The 27,154-nt window shown below is 35.7% G+C and overlaps 1 protein-coding gene across 5 annotated transcripts in view; it reads right to left on the reverse strand.

Moving 5' to 3' along the window:
* The window catches only part of LOC148839379 (serine/threonine-protein kinase MRCK alpha-like), a 180,921-nt gene that overhangs the window by 10,974 nt on the left and 142,793 nt on the right, over positions 1-27,154 (reverse strand). For 2 of the 5 annotated variants that reach the window (XM_088934525.1, XM_088934508.1), the window contains exons 22-37: positions 24,854-24,892; positions 21,731-21,850; positions 21,481-21,561; positions 21,162-21,267; positions 20,300-20,436; positions 17,958-18,097; positions 16,637-16,718; positions 15,389-15,605; positions 15,028-15,090; positions 13,962-14,555; positions 12,431-12,528; positions 12,257-12,341; positions 10,723-10,846; positions 6,328-6,445; positions 4,741-4,926; positions 1,422-1,539 (exon numbers count right to left, since the gene is read on the reverse strand). In XM_088934525.1, the coding sequence (XP_088790651.1) occupies positions 1,422-1,539; positions 4,741-4,926; positions 6,328-6,445; positions 10,723-10,846; positions 12,257-12,341; positions 12,431-12,528; positions 13,962-14,555; positions 15,028-15,090; positions 15,389-15,605; positions 16,637-16,718; positions 17,958-18,097; positions 20,300-20,436; positions 21,162-21,267; positions 21,481-21,561; positions 21,731-21,850; positions 24,854-24,892 (2,308 nt within the window). The remainder of the gene's footprint in view (positions 1-1,421; positions 1,540-4,740; positions 4,927-6,327; positions 6,446-10,722; positions 10,847-12,256; positions 12,342-12,430; positions 12,529-13,961; positions 14,556-15,027; positions 15,091-15,388; positions 15,606-16,636; positions 16,719-17,957; positions 18,098-20,299; positions 20,437-21,161; positions 21,268-21,480; positions 21,562-21,730; positions 21,851-24,853; positions 24,893-27,154) is intronic. The other 3 variants (XM_088934544.1, XM_088934535.1, XM_088934516.1) reach the window with 2 other exon arrangements.

A 27,154-nucleotide genomic window follows, 5' to 3' on the forward strand; every position in this document is an offset into this window, starting at 1 on the left:
CATTGTCACAAACATAATTTTATGATGGAAATAGCTTCCAAGAACCCTCCAACTTCCAATGTTCTCAGAAATACTCAAAATTCCTCTAAATGTTTTCAAAAATCAAATCTGGCTGCCAAACCACGACATCCTAGTATAATGTTCTCTCTGACACAACTTTGCACAGGTCTTTACAATCCTGCCAGATTACAGGAGGTTTTGCCAATAGGTTTGGATATGAAATGTATTTGAATATTACAGCAGAATATTGGCAGAAGCAAAAAAACAGAATAATAACAATAGCATTTCTGCATATCTGATGCATATCTGCAGTACCACAATCTCCAATTTGACTCCTGTGTGCATTACAACATAAATAAGGTAACAACATGTTAAGGTTGTTTTATTAAAGCACACATAGGAAAGTAAAGGAACTAAACAATCTCATGACCTTTAACACATAGCAAAACTAATTAGGAATACACTGATGACAGAATTTTTTTACTACATTAACTACAATTATATGGCAATATCCAGAGTATATGGCAGGTTGAGGGAGTCCCTGATGAGGAAAAAAAAACTATGGACGTGTGACAGAGAAGCATGTCTGCCACTGCATTTAATTTTTAATGAATAATACAGATGATATATGATAATGGTCCGAACCTAGGCCATGTCATTAGCTGTGACTGGAATTCCCCAAAGTGGTGCCGTACAACTGTATAAGTGCCACAGAGGCTGGATGAATATTAATTAGGTTGGCGCTCTTACTGTAGCTTTAGTTATAACAAGGGCAACTCTGATCTGCTGGGCACCCGCGTGTGTTGCAGTTTTGTCAGTGAAGAAAGATGTATTGCTAAACTAATGAACAACTCTTCTGTATGCTTCTGTACTGTCTGCAGTCTATCAAAAATTGAATGGCCCTGAGAGATATGCTTGGTCATTTATCTTGATCATTTATCTTTAAATAGGTCCTCATTCTCCCTGTAACATATGGGCATGAGGTCAATATATTGAGTTATGAATAACAGGCGATTCCAAACTAGGTGGGAACAAAATACAAAACAATTTATATTTCCAAGTGAAAAAACACAGTAACATTTTATGTATTGCACAGTTTATTGTGACTCCACCGGTCTCAGATGTAATGCAGTTAGTTCACCTGACTGCAATTATATATTGTAGAAATATCTAATGTATAATGGCTTAGTTTCTTTGAACTCAGTTTATTAGAAGGGTTGTAAAAATTAAAACAACAAAAACAAAACTTTTCATTGCTTCAAATTTTAAGTAGTGTGTCCTTACCAACTAAAAATAACTGCCAGAATTTAAAAAGTGAAGTGTTTCCGATTCAACATTTATTCCTGTTCATATGCAGCAGGCCAGTGACTCACACTCATTCACTCACAGAAACGCTCTGCTCTAAGAAAAGACACACTCACTTGTGCCAAGTCCACTGCTCGCGCTCATCGAACGGCCTGGCTCAGTACGTGACTTAGTGATGGAAGGGATGCTCACAGACCCGCTGAACATTGTGCGGCTCTCCTGAGGACGGACGTTCTAGGGATCAGACACCATGGGGGAAGCAAGCGAGAATAAAAAAAAAATGAGAGAAAAGACCAGATTAACATTAGTCATAAATAGTAACAGATTAAGAAAGGGAAAACAATTTCCAGACCGGTAAACTACCCACAGTGTTTTATTTAAATGATATCAAATATTTTACTGAATATTTGAACAGTTCCAATGATATTTTCCACTGTTAAAAAAGCCTAGTTTGAGAGATTAAGGAGCTCTTGGTTTATTCTCTACAAGCACTTCAAAACAATTCATTGACTAATAATAGAGCACCTACCACATTTGCCTTTCAATTTATTATTAATTCCCAATTTATAATGTCTAAAGCTTAAATACTACTACAGAAATGCATTTTCTATTCAACAAAGTGAACGTTCAAATGTCTTTGAGCTAGTAGTTGAACGGCAGAAATTCCTTCCATATGCAACACATTTTTACAGAGAATTCAAGGGTTTTCATTCACAAACCAGACATTTAGACAAATTGTTGTCAATTATGCAGAAGCCTCATTAGAGCCTCATGAGATGTACATATACAAAAATAAATAAGTATGAGGGTCAGCTGAGTTCAGATGCTGTAAATTAAAAGACAAATAGCGTTAACAAGACAAAGAGAATGCATTAATGTAAAATAAAACAGGAAATAATGCAATTGCATGACTATTACATGAAATTTAAAAAAAATTACAACCACTTGCAGAACTATACATATACAGTTGCTTATAATAAAAGGTTATCATACTTTCTATTAGCGTTTTTGCTTTCGTCTACAGGATCCAAGCAGCCCGCTGCATAAAAAAACCTTTAGGCTTTTTTACACTTTTCTTTTAACTACAGAATCATCTTCAGCCAGCCTATCTACTTTATGCATCACCCTTAAATCCATAGAAAGCTTAGGGGGGAATTCAAAAAATACTTTAGTGTTTAAAGCAACTGACCTGTATATTGTTTTAGCAGGATAATGTCCTGTTTGCTAGTCAGACCTAAATGTATTTAACCCCAGGCATTTTTTTTATTCATTGTCGCTGGAAGCTTTCTGAAAAAAAGACCTCTGAATAGATTTTAGCTTTTTTCTTGCCTCAAATGTCCACTACAGGGACATTTAAAAGTTTTATTTTTTCCTGTGTTTTTAATTTAAATTGTTTTCTGCTGTACATATGTTGAAGATGAAATAATACATAATAAGACAATAATTATACAAATATATCATTCCATTTACTAAAACTTACTTTTATTTAGCTGTTCTAAACAAATTATGTATTATTTTCATCTCTCTCTCCATGATAACTAAAGACCAAATACTGTATAATGTGTGCATTTATGACTTCCATCTGTCACTTTATTAGTGATGACTGCCAAGGGGCCCCATATTGCAATTTTGATAGCATGGAAATGTAATACAAGAACACTTTCAGTTTAGGACCCATGTGATCAATCTCATATCACATCATGAATGTGATCATATCTTGTTGTTATTAGCTATAACCAGCTGAGCTACCAGGTTTTGTCTCTATACAGGACTTGTGACAACCAAAATTTTTTATGGCACAAAACACTTCTGAAAAAAAAAACATATTACTGTTTAGGTTTAAAGACTGGAAGGTCTGGTCACAGTAAACACCATAAAATAAGAAATTAAGGGCAGCAAATTAAAGATGACCATTTCTGAATAATCCAACAGAGCTTAGGCTTTTATAAAAGTTATATTGTATCAACTCCTTTCAGTACATAATAATAAGTTATTTTAATTTCATGGATTGTGTTCTTGTACATAGCAATTTTTTTATTTCATTGAACCACGAAGAAAGTGGGAATTGATTGATTAATCAAAACAAAACAAATTCAAAAAGAGTTATCATAGACTCATAGAGACTGCACTTTGCAGAGAGAAGAGTATAGAAATTAAGAGTTTGTTAAAATTTCCAGACACTACAGAACTGCAAGCCATGGTAAAGAAGACAGGAGCATAAATGGTGCAGGTGGCAGTGCCGATGCAAAAAGACAAAGCATGCCAAGCATTTGTTTCTATGGTACAGTGAGACACTAGACATATCACACTTCAAAAAACACACTTGGATAGATTTTACACAGTAGTTTTTTTTTGGAGTTAATTAAATATATTCGAAGCCATACTATAGTCAAGTGCTCAAGTGCTGAAGCCTGCTTGACTGTTTTGTCTGTAGTTGCTTCGGTGGCTTATCCCATGAGTGATATGAAACACTAATTAGTTTGGGCTCTGACCCTTGGGTTGTGAAAGTGTGTGACATCCTAGGTAATTCACTTCTTACTAGTATATGAATGCAAACATTATAATAACTTGTGATTCAATAAATAGAAAAAATAATTTGTGTCAGTTTTATCTTGAATCCTACACTCCATTTTAATGATCAATTGCCTTAAACTTGTTTTACCTTCTGCTTGTTGCTCAGTTTGTGAGTGTGCAACACTATGAAAGTGAGCACATTTATGCACACAATTGCAAAACAATTATTATATATATATATTCTCAAACTATTTGTTGGCAACAGACTATGATATTCCAGCTCATAAAATGTTATATTTTCACCTCTTATTTACATTTCATTTATACTTAAAATGAAACAAAGCAGTGAAGACTTATAACCCTACAGCCACAGAGAAATTTTAAAAAGAGTCACCAGATTAATTTCTGGTCTCAAAGGTATGTCATATACAGACAAATTCAAGAGACAGAATCTCTTTAGAATTAGAAGGGGCAGAGACTGGCAATTGATTGACTGTACCTGACTCCACAGTGAAATGAAGACTCAGGCATAACAAACAGAAATTAAGAGCATGTCTATCTTGGATTAGAAATAGGTGACATTAAAAAAAATATCTGTGGAGAAAGTAAAATCATGCTACTCTGACAGGCTTCCTGAGACCCTTCATAAAAGAGCCAAATGAGGTTTTTGACTAAAAAGAAATTAGCACTAACTAAAAGGAAAAAAATGAAATAGCTTTTCTAACCTTTTATGACCCTAATTGATCAGGTGTCAATGTAAATACACTATCCAAGACTAAAGTTTGTGAAAACTGAAATCTGGTGTACTGTGCCATTGGGTTTTCTGTTAGTTTAATACAAGACGTCACATACACACAGAGGAACGAGGCACACAAACTTGCTCAGTGGGCAGCCACAGGCACAGCACACAGCAGGCCATACCCGTGACAAAATGGAGCATGGAGTCCCAGGGACAGAGCGTAGCGATGGAGAGTAGGAAAGGTTTATGGAATCGTGAGAGAGGAAATTTTCTGCGGAATGGACAGTCATGTGATAGACGTGCTCAAAGTTGGTGGGGGTGGAGATCAGTCGCAGGTGTGGAGAAGGGGATGGCTGAGGAGTACCTGGCTACCAGAGGAACCCAGAGAAGACAGTCAGGATGGAGGAGGGGGCAGGCAGGATGGTGGGGGAGTGAGCTTTTAGACATTCATAATGAACATACAGTGGAAAAAACAAATCAATGCGCTATTTCACATTTCTGTATCATTCACACAGATGTTTTCATTCCTGCCTTTAGGTGAAAGAAAACTGCCTACACTCTTTCATAACAGCAAGTCTATTTTTTATAAAGATGGCATATTTATAAAAACATTTACTGCTAGGCTGCATTTTGGAACCAAACAAAATTTTAAAATGAAAAAACAACTGTAGGTTTTTTTATTAGATTTAATCTGAATTTCTTTTATGTGAACCAATTTTGTTTCAACTGAAACCTCAACTTAACTCCTTAAACTTTTGTTGGCTTAATCCTATGTAAAAGTTTTCAACTTTTAAAAAATGAGGAAAAGTTACAAATAAGAATTATTTAATATTGAGTACTTGTATGAGCATTCCTGGAACTGTAGCACTGCAATGAAAACTATAGAATTAATACCTACAATTAAATTATGATAATAATACTTCCTACAGTACAATTCTCACTTGGTGGCTGCATTTCATGAGAAAGTGATTTCTGTTTGTTGAGTTTCTTGGCAGCTGTATAACTACATGGTATTTCTAAAACAAAGGACTGAGGTGAAGCAAACTTAGTTCAATTAAGGTTGAATTAGCCTAGGTAATGACGAACTAATCAGAAACATAAAATGGAAAACACAGGGCAGCCCAATTGCTAGTTTTGGGATAGACTAGACTGAAGGATATGACAGCTCTTAGGCATGGGGCTATGTGTGAGCATAGATGTTGCACCACACAGCTTAAAAAACAGAAATTTACAGGTGCAAAATGAATGCTAGGGACAAAAAAACATTTGAAAATTAAATGTTATTAGATATCAGTGATATAGACTGCGTATCTGACCACAAAGTTGCCTCTGAAGAATATGACCAGGTTTTTAATTTCTTTATAAACTACACTACAAAGCAAGTATGTTAAACTAACATAACACTTATAGAAAATAAAACAAACATTTTTTAGAATACTCCAAATAAGCCAAGTCATATATTAACACAAATTCAGGAAATATTCTTCACTATAGGACTGATATAGAAATGTGTGGGAAACAAAGCTCAAAACATGGATGAAACATGATGTTGTAAAGCTTCAAAAAAGCTTTTTCTGATTACATCTTTGTGTCCCTAATTGTCCTTAAGAATGTGCACTAACAAGAACAGAAGAAAAACAAAAAGTTTTGTAATGGATATGGTTTCTTGTGAAAATGAAAGGCAACACAGGAGTTGTGACAGTGAAGCGTAGGAGGACTTGCTTTATTCACAGAAATAAAGCAAGAGACACTGGTTAGCACTCCCTTACCATGGGCAGATCTTTCAATATCTGGATGCCATCCCCAGGCCCCATGTGTACAACGTGGTTAAAATTCGTTGGGTTGGAAATGAGTTTATTTCTCATCTCTGGGTCTCTCAGCATTTCTCTGCACACAAGACAAACCAAATAAATCAATGACGTCATTAACAAAAAGTCTTAAAAAATGACAGCAGAACTATTGTATGAGTTACATTTTCAAAAATCTGAACTCCAAATTAATGTCATGTTTTGGGTAATACAACACAGTGGTTAAATCAACAAGAATATGTTATACATGTATTATTAATACATTATATTGGAATATTAAACATTACAATTGAATGACACTGATAAGTATTTCAGTGCTTTCTCTTCCAGTTTTAAAGACAGAAGTGTTTCCACCTTCAAGCCTGATTTTGTTAGTCGTCGGAAGCTAAACTAGGCAGTGACTGGGAAGTATTGGGATGGCAGACCTCTAAGAAAAACCAAGATTTGTGTTGTAAGTGGTCTTGATGAAGCAGTAGGTGGCACTGTTTTCACTAAACCAAAATTTCCTATCCAATGCATCTCTACTGACATCAACAGACATTTTGGTGTAGGAGAGATACTGTCTTTTGGATGATACGTGGCTGACTACTTGGTCATTAAAATCCCAAGGCAATGTTGAAAGAGAAGAGGTGGGGAAGTGGGGACACAGGTTTCGTAAATAAATTCCACTTTGAGATTTGGCCTGCTGAACGATAATACCCTGAATTATGATTGTGAATGAATGAATGTGAATTAATTCATGTGTTGTGAGACCACTGCCACATAATGGCCTCCACACATCACCCAGTTAGGTGCTGTACTATACTCCAGCAGTGGATAGAGTGGGCCTCCTCCTGTTTGCAAAGTGTTTTGGGTTCTTTTGACAATAAAAGTGTAATTATTTTTATTATTATTATTATTATTATTATTATATATTCCAGACAGCAACATTGTAACACTGTCTGCTGAAAATAACTTCTTCTTGGCCACAAATTAAATCATTATTACTGATAAAGAACAACACAATTCTTACAGTGATATAGCTGAAAAAGCACTGTGACATTCTATAGGGCAGAGGCAATTTAAAACTTAATATTTTATTCATATCCTAGTCCTGCAGGCAATTATGTATCATAACTAAAATAGCTCAAACTAGGAAATGCATTTTGGTGCGCCCAAAATCTGTTTTAAGGTTCTGAAGTTTCTTTTTTCTTTAAGCTTCATTATTGCCTGATTTTCTTTTATTGAAAATTGTTTGGTTTTCACTTTCACCACAGACATCAAAGATTGCTGTCAAAGCAAGACAGGCTAACAATGTTCACAGGTGTTTTATGAACCTATTCTTCACAAAAAAAGATACAGCTGGCAGTTGCCCAATATTTTTTCTACTTCAAAATAAAAAGGGTCATAATTTTTACTTTCATTGACTTATGAGTTCATTAAAAACAAAATTCTTAAGAGCAGGGTTCTTCAGTCATGCTTTTTTCATGAGAAATGAATTATTAGAGTTCATCACTCTAATCATGCAGAACAATATATCTGTTTAAAATTAAGTATTTACCATAACAGAAAAAAGCAGGAATAAAGATCTGAACAAATTATGGCATGTAAAATGATTTGCGCCAGCAGCCATATCACCTTGCAGCTCTCAAGTGGCTACCCACTGAAGCTAAGCAGGGGTGAGCCTGGTCAGTACCTGGATGGGAGACCTCCTGGGAAGCTACGGTTGCTGCTGGAAGTGGTGTTAGTGGGACCAGCTGTCTGTGTGGGTCCTAATGCCCCAGTATAGTGGCGGGGACACTACACTGTAGTGGGCGCTGTCTTTTGGATGAGATGTTAAACTGAGGTCCTGACTCTCAGTGGTCATTAAAGAACCCCCTGGGCATTTCTCAATAAGAGTAGGGAGTTATCAAGGTGTCCGGGCCAAATTCCACCCCTCCTCGGCCTTTACCGTGGCCTCCAAATTGTCCCCATGTGTCATTGGCTTGCACTTGCCCCGTGATGGACTGGCGCCCTGTCCAGGGTGTACCCTGCCTTGTGCTCACTGCTTGCCGGGTAGGCTTCCCGCAACACCATATGGTATAAAGAGGTTCGGTAAATGACATGACAAAATTATTTGCATATCTCAATACTTGTGTAGCATGTATTACAATGCCTAACATTCCAAGCAATTATAGGAGGCAATGTACGCAAGTGGCAAGAAATGAGGTGGGAGTTATGGTGCAGATGAGGAGTTACATCATAATGTAACGTTTGGTTAATACAGTGGAGATCTCTAGTGGTAGGTAAGGGAGGTACCACTAATAACAAGTACTTTTGATCCATCCAGGCAGTCGACTTTCTTGTTTGCTTTATTCAACACTAAATCGTTTACAAAACAGGTGAAAATCACACTTCAGCTTAAGAACTCTGTAATTTCAGTATTATCATGTTATTTCATCTGTGAAGAATCTGATGGATTCTGGTGCATTTCAAAATGATAACATCCTCAACCACACCAGGAGCTTCATTTTAATTTAGAATTAGTCACCAATTTCAACTGGAAGGTGAGGGTGGCCTTTTTAGAAAAATACTGCATGATGTCATCACGAACCTTTATAAAACCATGCTGAATAAGAAACAAAAATCATTCAAAAAATATAATTATAATTTACCAAAAAGAACAGTCAATACAAGCAAATGTATCAAAATCAGAAACCAAGTTATAATTGGGCTAAACATGGGTCTCAAACATCTAAACACAACTTATAGAATGAAGTGCACTGGCATTCAGTTCTGCTGGCTGGGGTCTTTAGTGCAAACTTTGTTATAGACATTATTTGTTTTTGTACTTTTAATACATTTTTGTACTTTTAAACACATTACCAATCAAAAAATGATTATTTGTGTAGCACATTTCATAACGTTAATCTATCTATAATACAACATATTATTCATGGTAAGAATGTTTTTTACATATAAATATACAATGTTTCTTTTACCCACTACATTGTTGTTGTATGACAGAAATGTGTGTAAAAATCAATAACTATACTTTACTCCGACTAGATTTAAAGCATCATCTGACTTTTAAAACTGTTATAGTGTATTGGAGCATGTTATATTTTCTGCTCCTTGATTTTTACCCCTACATGGATTTTGTGCTGCACAGTTGCATACGAGAACCTGAACTATGTTTTGATTTTAAAAAACAGAACAGGTTTTCCAGTAGACACAACTTGTGATTTTAAAGCAAGCAGTTTAGGCGATCTGATTAAAACAGCATGTTATGACAGCACTTCATTCAATACCCTCAGCTGACAGCTGGAAACAATATTTCACAGGTTTTATTTATAAATTCTGACCAGTTTCATGTCTGAAATGCAGGAGGACTGCAGTCCTGTCCAACAAGCACATGTATACAAATATGCTCTTAATGTCTCTCAGTTTCTAACACAGTGAAATTTTGACATTTACACTTGCATATATTAAAATTCTTAAGTCCTGTTCTACAATTCTGGTGATCTGGGTACTAATATAAGAATATTCGACAATAAAACTAACATGAAAATATTTAATATTTAATGCTTTAAACATTTTTGTGAAATATATTTTTATAAATATATGTTTGTATTGTAAATATTTATACTTAACACTAGGTAGCCAGGTAATGTTTTTACATCATGTAAAATAATCTTCTAACACTTAATTTCCTTTTTATTTTTATAAGCTGTGATTGTGATAATCCACTAATCATTCTAAGTAAGATATATTTTTTAGACCATATTGTCTTTGACTCAAGGGATGAATATGCCATAACTAAATACATGATCAAATGTTTCAACTGTCCCAGAACAATTATGAAGTAGTCCTGATGTACTGCTGGAAAGGATCAGACAAAGAGAACAACAGAATACTGAAGGAGATGAGGGTGAATTGGATTTAAAAAAATATGTCTATAACTAAAGTGATTATATGAACATGAAACAGTAGAACAATAATCTCCCAAGTTTGTATTTAGACACGTTAAAACAAGTTCAATTCTTAAATAAATGAAGCATCAATTCCTACCTCCCGTTAACTTTTTAATGTATCGTTTTAACAACTGACAATATTTGTTTTCATTCCAGACCTGTTGTGTTAAAAAGGGGTGTGTGGGATAGAATAGTAAACATAAAACCGTGTAAACATAAAACCTTCTGCCCACTACTACGAGCTAGACAGATAAAAAATAAAATAAAACTTCATCTTGGCAATTTTTCAAAGCCTCTCAAATGATTTCAATCTGCAGTTTTTCTTCCATATCTGGAGCCACAGCTACAGTAAAGGCTTAGGGGCTAAAAAAAAGCTTAAAAAATAAAAAGAACTGGCATTGCAGCTGTGGCTGAACAGTCCTACCTCCTCTGCTGCATTCGTTCCTCCTCCGGCACTCTGAAGGAGAACCGCCTCTTGTTGTTGATGTTTCGCACCATCTGCTTCCTGCTGTTGTCTGACGTCTCAGGAACCACCAGCTCATCACCCTCTGTACCAGCGAGAGTTCGTGAAACCAAAATGCTTACAAAATGTTCCCAAAAAAGGGGCAAGCTGAGTTTGGAAATATGATTTTATACTTGCTGTGAAGAGTGAGTTAGAGGCCTTCTGATAAATGTTAGGAACATGTGTTGCTCTGCCTCTCAGATGTATCTCACATCTGTTCTCAAGCTGCTCTCAATAGCTTCCCCGTTTAATGTTTCAAGGTTAGGCTTTGATTGACATCAGATAGACAGATGCCTTGAGGATATATCCCCGCTATTCTAATACAATCATCTTGAAAGTAAGTGAAGTAGGCTTGCAAATGTAAATGAACCATGTGGAAGCAAAGAAAAGACATAGGCACATGACTTAAACAGCTGTGAGAATTGTGATGATTTGCTCTTTAAATAACATACTGCTATTTTCTTTATCCTGTACTGAATACATTAAAAAACATTAAGCTTAAGTCCATATCACTCAGTTTGCCAGATATATTTTACTAGACTTTGTGCTCATGGGAATGGAATGGAAGTTGTGGAAAAACAACAAAATAATAAAAACCAAAACTTGTGTTTATTCTTAGTATTGCTAATATCCCTGAAGCACAGCAATATTGTGAATGGGAGAACAGCCAAATCACCATGTTTTAAAGTTTTCTTCCTGAGGGAATCAAAGTGCAAGTCTTTTTTATTGTCAGAACATTAACATTCGAAAGGAAGATTGTTCGAAAAGATCTTTTCTTTACAAAGGATATTGTCGATGAATTGTTGCTTCATTTTTACAGTGGAATTTATATACTGTATTTCACATAATGTTTTAGAATGGTTTTCAAACAGCAGTTCATGTGTACTGTAAATCAATACATGTACAACTGAAATTAAATGATGAGTAGTTGACTTAAAATACTTAAAAGACTTTTACATTTCTGAGGGGTCTCCAATTTAGCTTTTTCTCACTTAGTTTCACTGTTGACATGCACCGATTACCAAGGGTGCTGGTTTACATTTTAAGATTGGGATTGAGTATTAAAAGAATTAATATATAGTGAATGTACAAGATACTACGTTCTTATGACTTGTTTATAAGAAGCATGGATATTATTCTTATGTTGAGTAGAAAATATTTAACTCCTGCATGTTTATTGAGTACTGTAAAGTCTTCTACATCCTATTTGCTGTTTCTTGATCTAGAGGTTTGATTGATTGTGTAACTGACTGTATAATTTTTATGCTGCGTAAAGGTTCATTTGACATTAATAATTAAGATTTTAAAGAACTTCTGACCTTTAAACAGTACAGAATGTTCAATATACTGTGAAATTCCTTTAACTGTTGTGTTTATTAATGAAATAGAATTGAGAAGAAGAAACACTTTATCCCTGTTGCCTGGCCTGACCCTCTGTTTAAAAGTTACTTCTTACCTGCCATCTTGTTCTTGAAATAAATTAACCGAACTGTTTCCAGGCCTAGAAGATTAAGTGATCCCTCAGTATTTAAAGGCCGCACCTAGGGACGAGATAAGGGGTTAAGATTTTGGCAGTCATAAAACAGGAGATAATTTGGTTCTCCTGCAATTTCTAGTTGCATCAGGTTACCTTTTTCAAAGGAATTGTCTGAATCCACTCCATTGTGTTCACATCAAACACATCCACTGCATTTTCGCTGTATACTGAAAGGTATGGTGCATTATAACCTAAAAGGATTAAGACAGAAACAATCAACACAAACAGGTTAACTCAACTAGTGCAGATTCTGGGATTATAGCACACTAAAGATTACAATCAGAGGAGGCCACTTGTTCTCCATTGATTGTCCATAATGCAAGTCTGAGAATCTCATCCTGACAGTTTTTTTAAGTGGCTACTGATTCAATTTTGAGGTCTGGAACAAAATGTCAACTGAGAAAGGTCAATGTAAAGTGACCTTGTGTTACATTTGCAATATATATTCTTTGTCAGTTGCTTTGTCAGCAGTAATTTGATTTACTCTGTGACTGGCCCGCAGTTCAGTCCTTCAGCACTCTGCTGACATCAACAGTCAACTTTTGAGACTTAAGCAGCTCTTGAAACAAAGCTTTTGCAAGTTTATAAACCATTGAAAACCACAAGGCACAACTGAACAAAATGTTTTGCAAAGGCAATATTTTAGAATACAGGGAAACAGTCAACGCAAATGGAGAGATAACACATTCATATTAAATATTAAAATCTGTGGATTCAATTTAGTCCACCAGTCTTTAGTTTTTATGAAGTTTATTCTATTTATGTAACAAAATTAAAACTCCATTAAAAAGCATATCACTAACAAATAAAGCCTGAAGATATGTTTATTGTATGTATTATTCTTCCCTAACCATGTAAAGCACTTTGTAAATAAACATGTAAAGCACTTTTGTAAGTGTATTTTAGCAGCATGCTCCAATCTACAGAAACGTGCAATGAAACATTTCATCTGAGGAACAGATGAAAGCCATGAAGACATTACTTTAGATGTGGAACTTTAAAGTAATTCTTTAGAAAATAAGTAATTCCCTCCGACATCTCTCAGAATTGTGATGATGGATTATGGTCCATTTATTGTGGACAAACTACAGAAACTGTATAACCCCTCCCTCCTTATCTGCACTTTTGCGTGATTGCGATATCAGGCCCAGCATGGCGAGAGGCATCCTAGAAGCTTTAGGAACATTCTCAGAGGCCTGATACTTCTTGGACTGTCTACAGGGCTCGATTCCAAAACTGAGCATGTGTTTTCCTCCACATTATTCACTGCATTGCATCTTCTTATAGAGTGCTATACTCTATAACTGAAAAGGTATGAGATATACGTTATAAATGAACGTATATAACATATATATGATATATATATATGTTCCTTTTCATAATAGAAAACTGTGCAGTACTTTATTCTTGTCATGTTGTTTTATTATTTTGCATATTTTTGCAGATTTGTATGGTATGTACAGTGTATATGCTACAGGACAGCCTTCTCCTAATAAGCGCATTTTTTTGTTATCCGCGGACAGTGCAGGAGTGTATCCCCTGCAAATAAACAGGACAAACATATACACTTTCTCTGTGTAGAAGCCATTTAAGAAGGCAGAGATAAGGGTTAAAGCAAACTCACAACAAGAGCTGGGGATGGCCGGCCACATGAGCTCCTGTTGCCGTGACCTGCGACCCTGACAGTCCACATAGACCCCAATGCTGCTGAAACAGAGCAGGTACTCTTTGCTGGAGATCTCCACCGCACATATGGCATCCATGCCCTGTTGTGCAATGAAGGCTAGCGTATGGTCCTCGGGATGCAGCAAGCTGACAGGGCTGGTTTCCCCATGGAGGCTGTACTTCATGAAGCCCGACTGATACCCAACACACAGCCTCTCGCTGTACAGGAACATCCACTGCACAGTCCCCGGCACCTGGATCTCTCGGATCTTTTTGTGGCGCATCTTGCTCTTGTTCAGTTCATAGCAGATGACTTGCCGTTTCATGGCCACACACAGGCATGTCATTGCCCCATGCCGTACTTGCCCTGAGACCAGAGTCTGGCAGCCCTTGGTCTCGGCCAACTTATAGAAGTCTGTCTCCCGGCCATCCAATGCTGCCATGGGGAAAAGGCGCACGTGCCGGTTACGGCCAGAGATCACGGCAAGCAGCTGCTCCCCAGGAATCAGCTCGATGTGGTGTACTTTCTTGTTGTCTCCCACACGGATGATCTCTGGTGACGGAAAATAGTTTCAACGCTCAACGCTGCTCATCTGGAAACTCCTGTCATTCATTCTTTGCTCACCTGTGGCTTTTCAGTAACTAATTGATGAATAAAAACATTCCATTGGGTAAAGGCTACACTTGTCTATTCACCGCCATTTTCAAAACTCTACACCTTCCAAAGTATAAAACATATTAAAAGCGGAGGTCACAAAGTAGTATTTTCAACTGATTTTGGGATGTTGGACCCCCACCATTCTTGTGTTCAGCTGTTGGACAGCAGACTGTGTGCTATTTTTCAAGTGGAAACCTAGTCAATATTAATTCTTTGTACAGTGAATTAAAGTGTTCTCATTGTCTTAATGATTTTGGTTGACTTTCTAATTAAGCAAATTAAGCAAAAGGGGCTTAATGCTTTGAAACTCTCCTTCCAGTAGACAGATTTGCTTTTTTAAATGCGAGTTTATCTGAATTTAACATACCATCTTTGGTGACATGCACTACATACAGCCCCTCTTCATTCCCCAGTGCTATCCGTTCATGATCTGAAAGAGAAAGGAGAAAAATTGTGTTTAGCAAGTCAGAAAGGAAAAAGCAAAAGTATGCATTACTTTCTATTTGCGGTGTTCAAAGACTGTTATATTCTGTTAGTCTTTCAAACTTTTCAATGACTTCAAAGTTTTAGTTTCGATCACAGAATGGTAAAATATATTTCAGTGATAACATTTGAAATAGGGTTTGTATCAAGGACTGATTATCCATTATAATATGAGCACTCTTTTCATAAGTGAAAAAATAGAGTTCGGTTCTAGTTGTGCAGGTTTCCAAGAAAAGCCAGCATACCTATGATGGAGGCAGACTGTGTTGTTTTGATGAGAGGCAGTGTGCTGTCATAGGCCTCTTTGGGAACATAGACAAATCTGTCCTTGAGCTTGTTTTTCTTCAAGATGCGGTGCAGCTCATTCAGCAATCCCACCCACTTATTCTTCTCTTGGTCATTGTCAGCCAGGATGAGGATAGAGCACTTGTTACTGGAAGCAGACAGCTGTGATGCCGTAACCTTAAAACATCAGCAGTTTGGAATCAATGTAAATAGGCAGTACATTCAAATCCAAAGTAAATCTAAAACTGCTAAAGGTCAGTTTGCTCTACAGTTCTCTTTAATAACAGTTACCAAAAAAATGGAAGCTCTCTGCTATCTTCAATTGTATTTCTTTTAAGAAAACCCAATCTTTTGAATGAGAAATTCTCAATCAACTTGGCTTACTGCTATAACTCTCATGGATGCACATGTCACAGTGCCATCATCAGAGTTAGGATGTCAGACAGACAACTGAACAATTCTTGCTGGATAAGCTTAAAGTTTGCAGAAGCCCAGTTAGCCACTAGGAGTCACTGTTGTGTGGAAAACCAAGAAAATCGTATTTGACTTGGAACCTACCCAGCCTGAAATAATTACAAGGCACTCTATGGGGATTACCAGTGTAAGTTGGCATTGAACACATTTTTGAACAGCAAACTATTAAGACTACAGGACACACCCTGTGCTCTATGCAGGACTTTGAGTGAACTAATTTCTACTTGACTACCTTTACTTTTACAAATGACATTATCCGCTAACATGTGCATGCAGAAGGCACTAAATGTAAGTGCTCAAGAGCTGCAAAACAATAAACAATAAACATGACAAAAGGTAGTTTGTCTGTGTATTCTAAACTGTGTTGCAAGCTTTTATACCTGGGAACATCAGCATTGTTTTATCCCCATTTGAAACACTGGTGGCAAATCATATGAATTCCAAATAGCTGACAGAAATACAGATTGACGTCAACACTTTTGTTACAGGATGCCTGCAGGGTTATGTTGGGAACAAACATAGAGCCACCATTATATGAAATGGATTAAACAATAGGGAAACAATGAATGGTTAATGACAGCATTTCATCAAACATGGAAAATTGTGTAAGGATTGCAGGCAAAACTGCATATTACCTTTGAATGTGCTTTTTCACCTCTTGCTTTATTTTCCTGACACCTGTCTTTAGTAACTGCGTTAGCACTCCTGTGGAGAAAGACAGCTGGAGCACTTACCCTGAAAATGCACGGAATGTCCTTCCTGTTGGCGTGAATGACGTCTGAAGCTAAAACTGAACTGACAGAGAATTCTTCGTCCCTAAGAGAGAAACAAATCAAAGGCTTGAAAGCTTTCAACACAAAACCATGCACCAATTTAATTAAACAAAAGAACCACTCTCCCACAAGGCAGAAGGTCAAGCACAATACAGTACTGAGAAAAAGTCTGTGAACCTTCCCCTAGGCTGGTCTGTGTTTCTGAATATTTTAGGCCTAGAACTAAATTTGGCCTAAAATATATGTGTCTTAATAAAAGATGAAGAATATGTGATAAAACATATAACTTATAGACCAAAAATATATTTGGACTCATTAACAAAGTGATCCAAAGATTCCAAAGTTAACTACCCTCATGTGAATACGCATGCAAAGCCTTCGATTCAGTAACATGTGGAACCTCCTTGAATAGCTATGACTTATTTCACTTCAATTTATACTTTAACCAAGTATTTCAGTTCATTATCATTATCATTTTCTCCATCAGCTATATAATGTAGAGGTTTATCTATTTCATAGTGATCGTGAATGATTTTCATACACCATTGCATCTCAAAAACCATTTAAACAGGACATGTAAATCATTTTTGTTAAGACCAGACCAGTTTCAATTAAATAAGATTAATATGGCAAGAAACTGTAATTACTATAATTATATTGGGGGGTTCACAAACATTCTTGGCACTGTATATTCCCTCACACCACAATTAAGCTTTTTTTATTCCAGGCCTAGTCTGGCAGGAAACTGACAAGAACATTTAGGAATGACCAAACACACTCCAAGACTAAGACGATCAATCCTGGTACTGGGTAGCAAAAACCCATCACGATCAAATCCAAAAGACTTGTAACAATTACTGATCATTTTATGAAGATAGCGTATGTTAAAGAGACTCAGTAGAAAATAAAGTGGTCAGGAACGTGCAGTGGAAGATCTACAGATCTAATGAAGAACTAACTGACTTGCCTTAGTTCAAAACGAGTCTGTTCCTCTCAAATAGTAGATTTTTAAAATACAATTTCCTCTTTACCATTTGAAAAATTAAACAGTCAAAAAGTGAGAATTCATTTCCATCAAAGGCTTAGGCTCATTAGCACTGGGGTGAGGAATATCAGAGAAAAATCACAGTGGCACTGTGAGTGACGTGATGGAGAGTATGTTCTCTCATTCCTCATTTCAGTGTGGGATTAAGTGATTATTATTTCCTCTGAAGTGCTCTGAGAACACACGGAGTGAAAAGCACTATATAAATGAAAGGTGTTAGCTTCAGACACATCTCACCTCATGTCTATGACCTGGCTCACCACTATACTGGGCTGGGATGCCTTCCCTTCAGCTATGTCATACAGGAAGAGCTTGAAGTCGCACACCACAGCAAGAGCCCTCTGCCAGCCCTTCTTCACCCCAGCAGGTTTAGGCACCTTAAAAAAGACAAAGAGTAACACATTATACAAATAACAAAACTCCTATTTATTACATTGAATTGATTATCATATTTTGCCAAACAAAACACTTTTTCCCGATTGCAGACCCTTATTGGTTGAAATACTGTGTTTAATTTTTAATTGTTAAATTTGGAGAGATATTGCTTTTGATGTCTGAGGTACCTGCAGTAAAACTCAACTTTCTTCCAACTAAAATACCATTTGGTCTCATTAACCTGGTCCAGCCAAGAGGAGGGTAAATAAAAAAAGAAAACATAACACTGGATGTTAAATTTGGATCTCTTGTAATACTCTGAAGAGAAAATAATTTCCATAATATTAGAAAGACTGCAATTGAGGTTATTTTCTCACCTTCACTGCTTTTTTTTATTAAAGATTGTAAAGCTTGACATAACTCTAAGTCTTGCATTTGTATTGCTTTTTCTTGTATTGATTTAATGAGGTCATAGAAAAATCTAGATGAAAGAACCCGTTCACTTTCATACACACGGTAGATTCCCGTAGTTGAAAATCACCTGCATAGTGTTATGTTCAAATTTCCTCTATATTTAAAATTGATTTGCCAAGTGTCCAATCCATGATTGCACCAGCAATTTGGCACACTCTTTGATGAAAACAACAGGTCTTTCGGAGAACTGAAGAGACTGTAAATACATTTAGGGGCAAAGCTATTTTTATTGTATTTGAAGAATTTGAAGAAAGATGTACAGTATTTAAGTTTAATGCCTGTCTATAAAATAATTAATAATTAATAAAAAATAATTTGTAAATAGGAGTTTCTGTTAGTCTGTAGTTAGGTCTAACAAATATATATTAATTTCTCCTTAAAGTTTGTGCCTGATATACTTTTCATGGTTGTTTTCAATGGAAGGTTTCCTCACAAACATTGAAAAAAATCTCTAGCGATGTTAGTAACTGAAACTTCTAACTTCTATACACTTCTAATGACTGCTTTCTTACTTAGTTTGGCAGAGCATCTACAAGAGGGAATGTCTGTTATGATACAGTCTTTTCTGAATAATCAAGAAGAAACAAGAAAAACATAGGTGAGAGAGAAATGTGGAACTATGATGAGCATACGCTTTGAAGTATACTTTGAAACTGTACTGGTAGAATTTAAACCTAAGGGTTGCAATTTTAGGCGAGCAGACTGTGAAGCAGGGTAAGAGACGTACAATGAAAAAGGAATGATATGGAATTAGCAAGCGGTGGATGGCAACATTTTAAAAATATACTGCTTGAGGCTCGTAACTGATTCATAAAAAATTAAGCACAATAAAAGCAGATAATAAAAGAGAAAGACAGAAAGCAAAATCTCAGAGAGGTATCAAATGACTAATTTAGGTTTTCTCAGGAATACAAGAGCAAAAGACCAGCAAAGGTTTTGCAAAAAGCTTCAGAGATAGTACTGAGAAACAATAATGAAAGCGAAAAGGATAACACATTAAATAAATGTTTCATGCAGGTGTTCACCAAGGGTGACTCCATTAACACAATTCAGAACAGGCAAATTAGAAATGACGAGGCAGATGTGTTACAGGTATTAGAAGCACTCAAGATAAATCTCAAGGGCCTGATAGTACTCTATAAATTGTACTGAAGAAAACAAGGATGTTCATAAAAAGTATATTTAAAAGCTTAGAATTTAAATCAAGAAATATTGTATTAAAATTGTACAATGCACTACTAAAAAGATTGTATGCAGAACTTTTGTCACTACACTGCACAAACAAACATTGCTGCTGGGGTTCACTATGCTGTTCAGTTTCAGAGAATTGTGAACAGACATGTGCGCCTGGGCCTAAAGGAATGTCCTATAACACAGACAAAGAAATTAATCTTTTTAATCTTGAAGAAGCAAACCAAAGTCTTCAAAGGTACAAAGGGTTGTTAGAATCTGGAACAAGATAACTTCAGATTAATTATCGACAACCAACCATAGAACCTTGATCGTCCAGTTTACCTCCTCTTATTCGTAACTTTTCTTATGTTATTTCTATCAATTATTATGCAATTAATAAATATCAATAGACTTCAATACCATGTTGTATACACCTTTAGGTAAAAACCTGAATGAAACAGTAACGCAGTATTTTGAAAATTGATTTTTTCTTCAAATATTATTCCCTTACTTTGCAACTTATTTACTTTAATTGTTCCTATACTTTTATTCTTTACCCTGACATGTCCCTCATAAGCTGTTCCAATTCCCTTCTGCGGATCTATTCCCAGAGGTCCCTTGGTCTGGTCGGGGGGGATTGGACACACTGCTGGTGCTTTATCCGCACAGGTCACATGACACGAGAAGTTGCAAACTTAATGTAAAAAAAGAGAAGAAAAATGAATTTGTGCAGTAATGTTCATTACTGTTTAGCAATTATTGGCATTCTCTGGCTGAAACATTTAGAATAGAAAGAAAAATGAATGTCCATTCAATAAAATCATCAATAGTCTGGTAATTTATTTCTCAGTTTGAGATATACAGATTGTTGACTTCTTTGACTACCCAAAGATAAATTGGATAGAGAGCAAGTTGAGGTATGCTAAAACACAAATTCCTAATACAAGAAATTGTATATGGCCAATAAAGTGATCTTATCTCAATTTAATTGTTTATATGTTTTTCATTATGAAGTGCTTTGGGGCATGTACTGTGAAAAGTGCAAAACAAAAATATTATTTATGTTTGAAACATCCAATTGCCATTACAACCCTAAAATCACCTCAGGAAAGCTGAAGACAAAATAAACACCCCCCCTAAAAAATGCATCTTTAACACAGCACTGTTACATGAGGAATGGCAGATTGACACCACTACCAGTAAAAAAAACTTCAGGCTCACAGGCATCTAGACAATCACAGTGGTTGCACAACAAATGGAGGAAACTATGACTGTCATCAAACCCAACCAATTCCAGCAGAACAATTGCTTGGGGAGTCTAGGTCACATCTGGCTAATACAAACTATGATTGCCCACTATTATCAACACAAATCTGGAGGCTGTAACCTATCTGAAAGAATCATATTTCAAGACATTACCTTCACAGGTACAGCCTTGGCGTATCAGTCCCACCATCAGAGAGGTGCACTGGTTGCATTTGGTTGGAGTGTTGAAGGACTTCACTACGAACTGATGAGCTTTGGGCTACAAAAGAAATTGATAATTATTATCATCAGAAATCATCAAGAGTATCATCAGAAACTGTGACATTAAATCTCTGCGCACATAATGTTTTGATCAGTCAGAAGAGCACACATGATTTTTTTTGTTTTAATCAAAGTTGCCCGTCTCCATTCATCCATTGCTGGAATTCTTTCCCTCTTTCCCAAGTCTTTCCTGAAAGAAAAACACTGTTACCTTGGGTGGTATAAGGCCAGATCCGCTGTATGCTGATCGCATTGTTGGAGTCTGTACAATACGTGGAGGGTGATCAATCATCTGGAACAAAACATTAATAAGAAACACATGAGAAAATGCTAAACAGTATACAAACACACAAACAAGAGAAACTTTTGTTATTTTTTTACAATCTGGTACCTGGACATTGTTTTTATTTAAACCCTATCTTGCAATTGCTCAATACAGAGAAACAGCACTATCCCTGTACCTCGATGGACTCCATATCGCTGGCAGTGGAAGGGGACCGGGATCTTGAGTGAAGGTGGGACTTGGGTTCATCATCTCGTGATGGCGTGTTGGAAACATTGAAGTTCTCAATGGAGTCAATCTGGGAGAGCAGAGCAAAATGAATCACTCAAAAGAGCTAACCTTGCTGCTAAAGTGAGAGGTTGAGTACCAGGATTCTAAAATATCTAGCCTTACACAGAGTGTTCTGTGTTTTCAGTATTTAATTTTTGTCTCATGATGTCCCTTTAAATTTACCTTTGGCATACTCTGCTGCTTAGTTAAATACACTGAAACCTTGCTAATTCTCAAACCAAGGTGATCTAATTTTCATGTAACATCACTAATGCTTGTTTTGCCTCATTTCATTCCTGCTTGAGAGGTAATAATGATCACTAACCCCACAGAGCCTTTTGAACTTGCATTTGCAGTTTACTGCAAATTGATATAAGATTGCACATTTATTTTAAATGAAACATCCAACAAAATTAATTTCAACAGAAAAAAGATGTACAAATGTCATTGGAAACACCGAAAACACAGAACTCCTTATACATCTCTACATGCTAATGAAAAGATGATGTACATTCTTAAGTAATGAGTTTATAATATAGAAAATCACAGCAAGGTAGCAGACTTGTCTTTGAGGCTGCTGCCTGTTGACATCACCTAAAGTTTCTTGTCAAATCTCAACTCCAGGCACTTCAGTTGTACCAAGCCTTGGAGAAAAGCCTTCTGATGAAAGCAGCGAATGATATCAGAGAGTCAGAAGCGTTCTAGAGATACAACTGAACCAAATCAAGCTGTATCCAAATTTGTTAAGTTTAAAAACTTGCCATGAAAAGAAAAATATACTAGTCCTATAAACAGCTGTAATACTTAGTGAAATATAAGGCTATACTTTGTAGATTATTTTGCTGACTTCATTTATTATTTCACTATGGTGATCATTTGGCTTAAATATGTTTATGAGTTTTCTGAAACTTTCTATTCTTTTAAACACTACAAGAAAGTAGTGAAACAAACATCAATAATTCTATACATTAAGTGCAGATAGAAATATAAATTTTTAACTTTTTGAGTCTGCACAGAAGAATACTAGAAAGTGAAAGACATAAGCATTGCAATCTAAGACTGAGTATGACTGGAATTTCAAGTTAGTGCCTAACTCTACATTAAATGACTTTACAGGCAGTTATAGTCATTGACTGCACATACAACAAAAGCTGTAATGAACTCCCAGGATTTGTTTTGTGAATCTGACACACATTTCAGAGACTAGCAGGGTACAAACAATTTTGCATTTTGAAAATTACTTTACACTATATTCATGCCCATAAATTCTGTCTTATACTGTTTTTGACTAACAGGTTGCATTGAAATTATGAATACTACTATATAAACTACTATATTACTTTATGTAATTACAATTACACTATTTTTAAGTTGAAATGTGTGAATTTATATTTGATTAAATATCAAAAAGTTCTACAACTTATGAAGAATACAAAGACTCTTCATTTTAGTAACAATGCAGTAATGCATTTTTAACAGTATTAATAGTTTTATTTGAAACTATGCTTAACAGCACTAGTACTATATGCCACATTTTAATGTTCATTCAACAGACTTTTAACCTCAGCAGGATTGATGCAGTCTGCAAGATTCTCTGCAATTTATAACTAGCTTTTAATGATCTTTTTTTGTTTTCTGTTTTAGTTTTATAATTTCCCACACTACACGCTAGGTAATCAAAATACACAATTGTCTTCAAAATCTGAATAAAAATTTACCTCTGCAAGATTTTCATGAATAGAGTATGTATTAATGCCACAGAATTCTAGACAAGGTTTGACAGGATAGTGTCATTTAAAAAATGTTAACATGTTACAAGTTTCACAGCATCATATGAGAAATAGTTGAATATATGATTTTAAAGTGCTATATCAAAAATACTTTAAACAGACCACTTCTGTGCCAAAATTCATAGCCTTATTTAGAAGGTAGACCTTTTTAACACATGCAATTTTATAACACCACTAACACATTTTTAAAAACGACATCTGAGTTCAAAGACATGCTGTCCAGATTAATTGGCACCTCTATGCCACATACTATCCAGAGTGTAGTCCATATTTATATCCCATGCTTGCCAGGTTAGGCTCTGGTTCACTGCAAACCACTAAGCATACAGTGGTTATTAAAATTAGAAGCATGGACATCAGAAAGAAACTGGCAGATTAGCTGGTAAACTAACAACTATTTGTATCTGTATACATTTTATGAGGCTCTTGTCTGAGAACCAGGTTGTTAACTCACCCCTGCAGTTCTGCACCTCAAAGTTCTTAAAGAGGAAATGGGGTGCAAACCAAAAATGAAACAGAAATTACGCCACACTACATAAATGTATTATGTTGTATTGATGTACGGCATGCACTGCATTAAGGTACACAGCCAACTATATAAAGTGTGTCTATTCACAGTTGTACCTGAGCAACAAAACATACCTTCGTCTAAGATGCAATAATGCTTGTACCAGATTTTGAGACAATTTTGAGACAATTTTATCATATTCATATGCATTGTTAAATTTGTACATACTATGTAGCAACCTTTAAAGAGCACAGATGTCTATAAATATGCATTTCAATACGTAATTAAGATAGATGAATCAATAAAAGCTAATTTAGATAATAAATTGAATATTGTGATTATTGTCTGTTCTCCATATACTTCAATTACACACTCGTACAAATAATAATAATCCTAATAATAGAATCCTTACATTTTTTTAGTGCTTGCCATAAAAACAAGCCCTACTACATTTTTATATTATTGAACTAAGAGTAGGTAGGTAGTTCTTAGAACACTGTACATTTTCGTTAGATATACCTGTCACCCCATTATAATAGATTCCTTAAACATTCTCAATATTTTTAGAAGGACAAAAAAATATCCCTAATCAAAATCAGCATTGATGTTTTGATCCATGAAGCACAAGCAAATAAGCGGACGTGCATCAAACACCAAAGGCACAGCAGACAAGGTCAATGGAGATAGTAAGGGATGAAGACAGGTGACACACAAAAACAAAACAGCAGCTTACACGTCTGCCTTTGCTAGCTGGGATGCAGGCAGGAGAACGCTTAAACAAAGAGAAAGACAAAGAGGTAGGGAGAAAAGTGTTAAACAGTCTTGAAAAAAAAATCTCTCCAAAAAGAGCAGTGCACCTCTAGTTCTGGTATGGTGAGATTGCTACACATTTCTCACTAATTTTCTTGATTCTTTTTAGTTTCTTCTGTGAACAAGTGCTATTAAACGGATTTAAAATATTGTAACATTAACGGAAAAATAATAGCAGGCAAGAGGGTTTTATATCACATTCCTCCCAGAGATCGAGTAAATTGAGTTCAAACCATAGGACTCAAACATGTCATTTTCTGCTCTGGTCTTCACTGTCTCAATGAGGGCCACTGTGGCAGAACCACAGAGGCACTCAATTACTTACAAAGCATGTCAGGGTAGAAGTGAGGCACTTTACATTTTTAGGAATTTTGTTCTTGACTGTAGTTCTGGAGACGAAAGGCACTGGATATTTAGAAATAATTCAAAAGTCTAATCTGGAGCCCAGTATTTTGTAAAAGTAAACTGAAAATTTACAAAAAATGAATATTGCCTGAAAAATGGTTCTTTTATTATTTCAACTTTTTTTTTCCCATGGGGTATCCATCCAGTCTTTAATCACAACTAGCTAAATAATTAATGAAATGATATGAGAGTTTAAGAGGAAGCCATAACAAATATAGGACAATAGTGTGAACAAAAAAAAATACATTATAGAATTACTTTATATCCTGTAATGGGAAAACAAAAACCTGCAATATATGACTTCATATTATGTCTTTGACAGAATACAACAACAAACTACAAGAGACTAAAAAGAAAAATGAAAAAGACATCACTTTTGTCTCTGCTCAACTGTATAGAGGGCATTGGATGGGGTGCAGGTAATCAGTAGACGACAGTCAATTTTATTAAGAGAGCCAAAACTTGATATATGTTATACAGAAATAAAACTAGTGTAAAATTATTTATTAATTTATATATTATTTAATATCTGAATAAATTAAATAGCAAAAAGATATGGTTAACTTGTTTTCATGATCAGGAGCCTGACCTACAATTCCCAGTTGATTTTTTCCAAAGCTGAGCTGTCCAAGGTGGACTTAAAGGTGCCTATATAGTAATTGTAATAAATGTATTAGTACATGCTATCTATTTTGTAATATATATTATATAGAGTACAATGGTATTGAGATCCAGCGGTCTATCCAGGACATCCTTTTTACCTTTCCACCTCAATGTTAACTACATTATTACTAGAAGGATGCCTGTCCCTTTTGGAGTTAACTGGACTAACTGTCCTTGTGCGAGATCAGCTTGCATAGTCATGGTTCATCAAGCAAAAAAAAAACACTGATTGTTAAAAACAATAATTACAAGATTTTAAAAGTATTGATGTACATACCCAACCTTTGTCCCAAATTTAATAGCTTTCTTACTAGGCTGCCAGGTCTCCAAATATGGGGAAAATAAAAACTTTACAAATAACTTCCTAAAAGACCAGATTACACACCGTCTCAGAACTGTTTGATGAGTATGAAATATTATACTGCAGCTGTGATGTAGCTACACTGCAGTGGAAATACCAGACGGGCCAGCTCAGCTGTACCCAGACAACGACAGCAGAAACTGGGAAACTGAGTTGTGTCTGGATACTGTATTAAAATTGACTGTGTCTACAGGGTAGTTCACAAACCCAATGCTTCCACCTGTTTTCAGGAGGTAATCCATTGGTTTGGCACCAGTGAGACTTACATCATCCCAAAATTCAATTAAGGAAGATGAAGAGGAGGAAAAAGTGTCCTGATGGACCATGAAAAGCAGCAATGAGAAAAAAAAGAAGACCATGTAAACCTGACAGGTAATGGGGATTCTTACTAAAGAGTTGAATTACATTTAGGGCAAATTCCTAAAAAAACTTTATAAAATAGAATGGGGCTTAACGACATTCTTATGTGAACAGCACAAGTGTGTTGTAGATGGTTCAGTGGTCACTGGATACTTCAGGTTTGTCTTTCATCTTTCTTTAATTTTATCATCCTTTACTTCGATAAACCCTGCAATTATTGTTCTACTTCCGGTTTTGGCGAATCACATTATATGAACATCTTTTAATGAATGAATCTTTGTTCCAACCTTCTTAGCTATTCTACCAAATGAATCATCCTTCGGTTCAATCACAAGAAAGCTAGCTATCGCAAAAGGCCTCAAAGGGCAGAGTCTGAAGGTGCTGCCAAATTAGCAGCACAGCATAAATTAACAACCACATATTAAAGAAATACAT

Source organism: Atractosteus spatula, chromosome 2, assembly GCF_055471065.1.
Source record: "Atractosteus spatula isolate fAtrSpa1 chromosome 2, fAtrSpa1.hap1, whole genome shotgun sequence".
In the NCBI taxonomy this organism is placed as follows: domain Eukaryota; kingdom Metazoa; phylum Chordata; class Actinopteri; order Semionotiformes; family Lepisosteidae; genus Atractosteus; species Atractosteus spatula.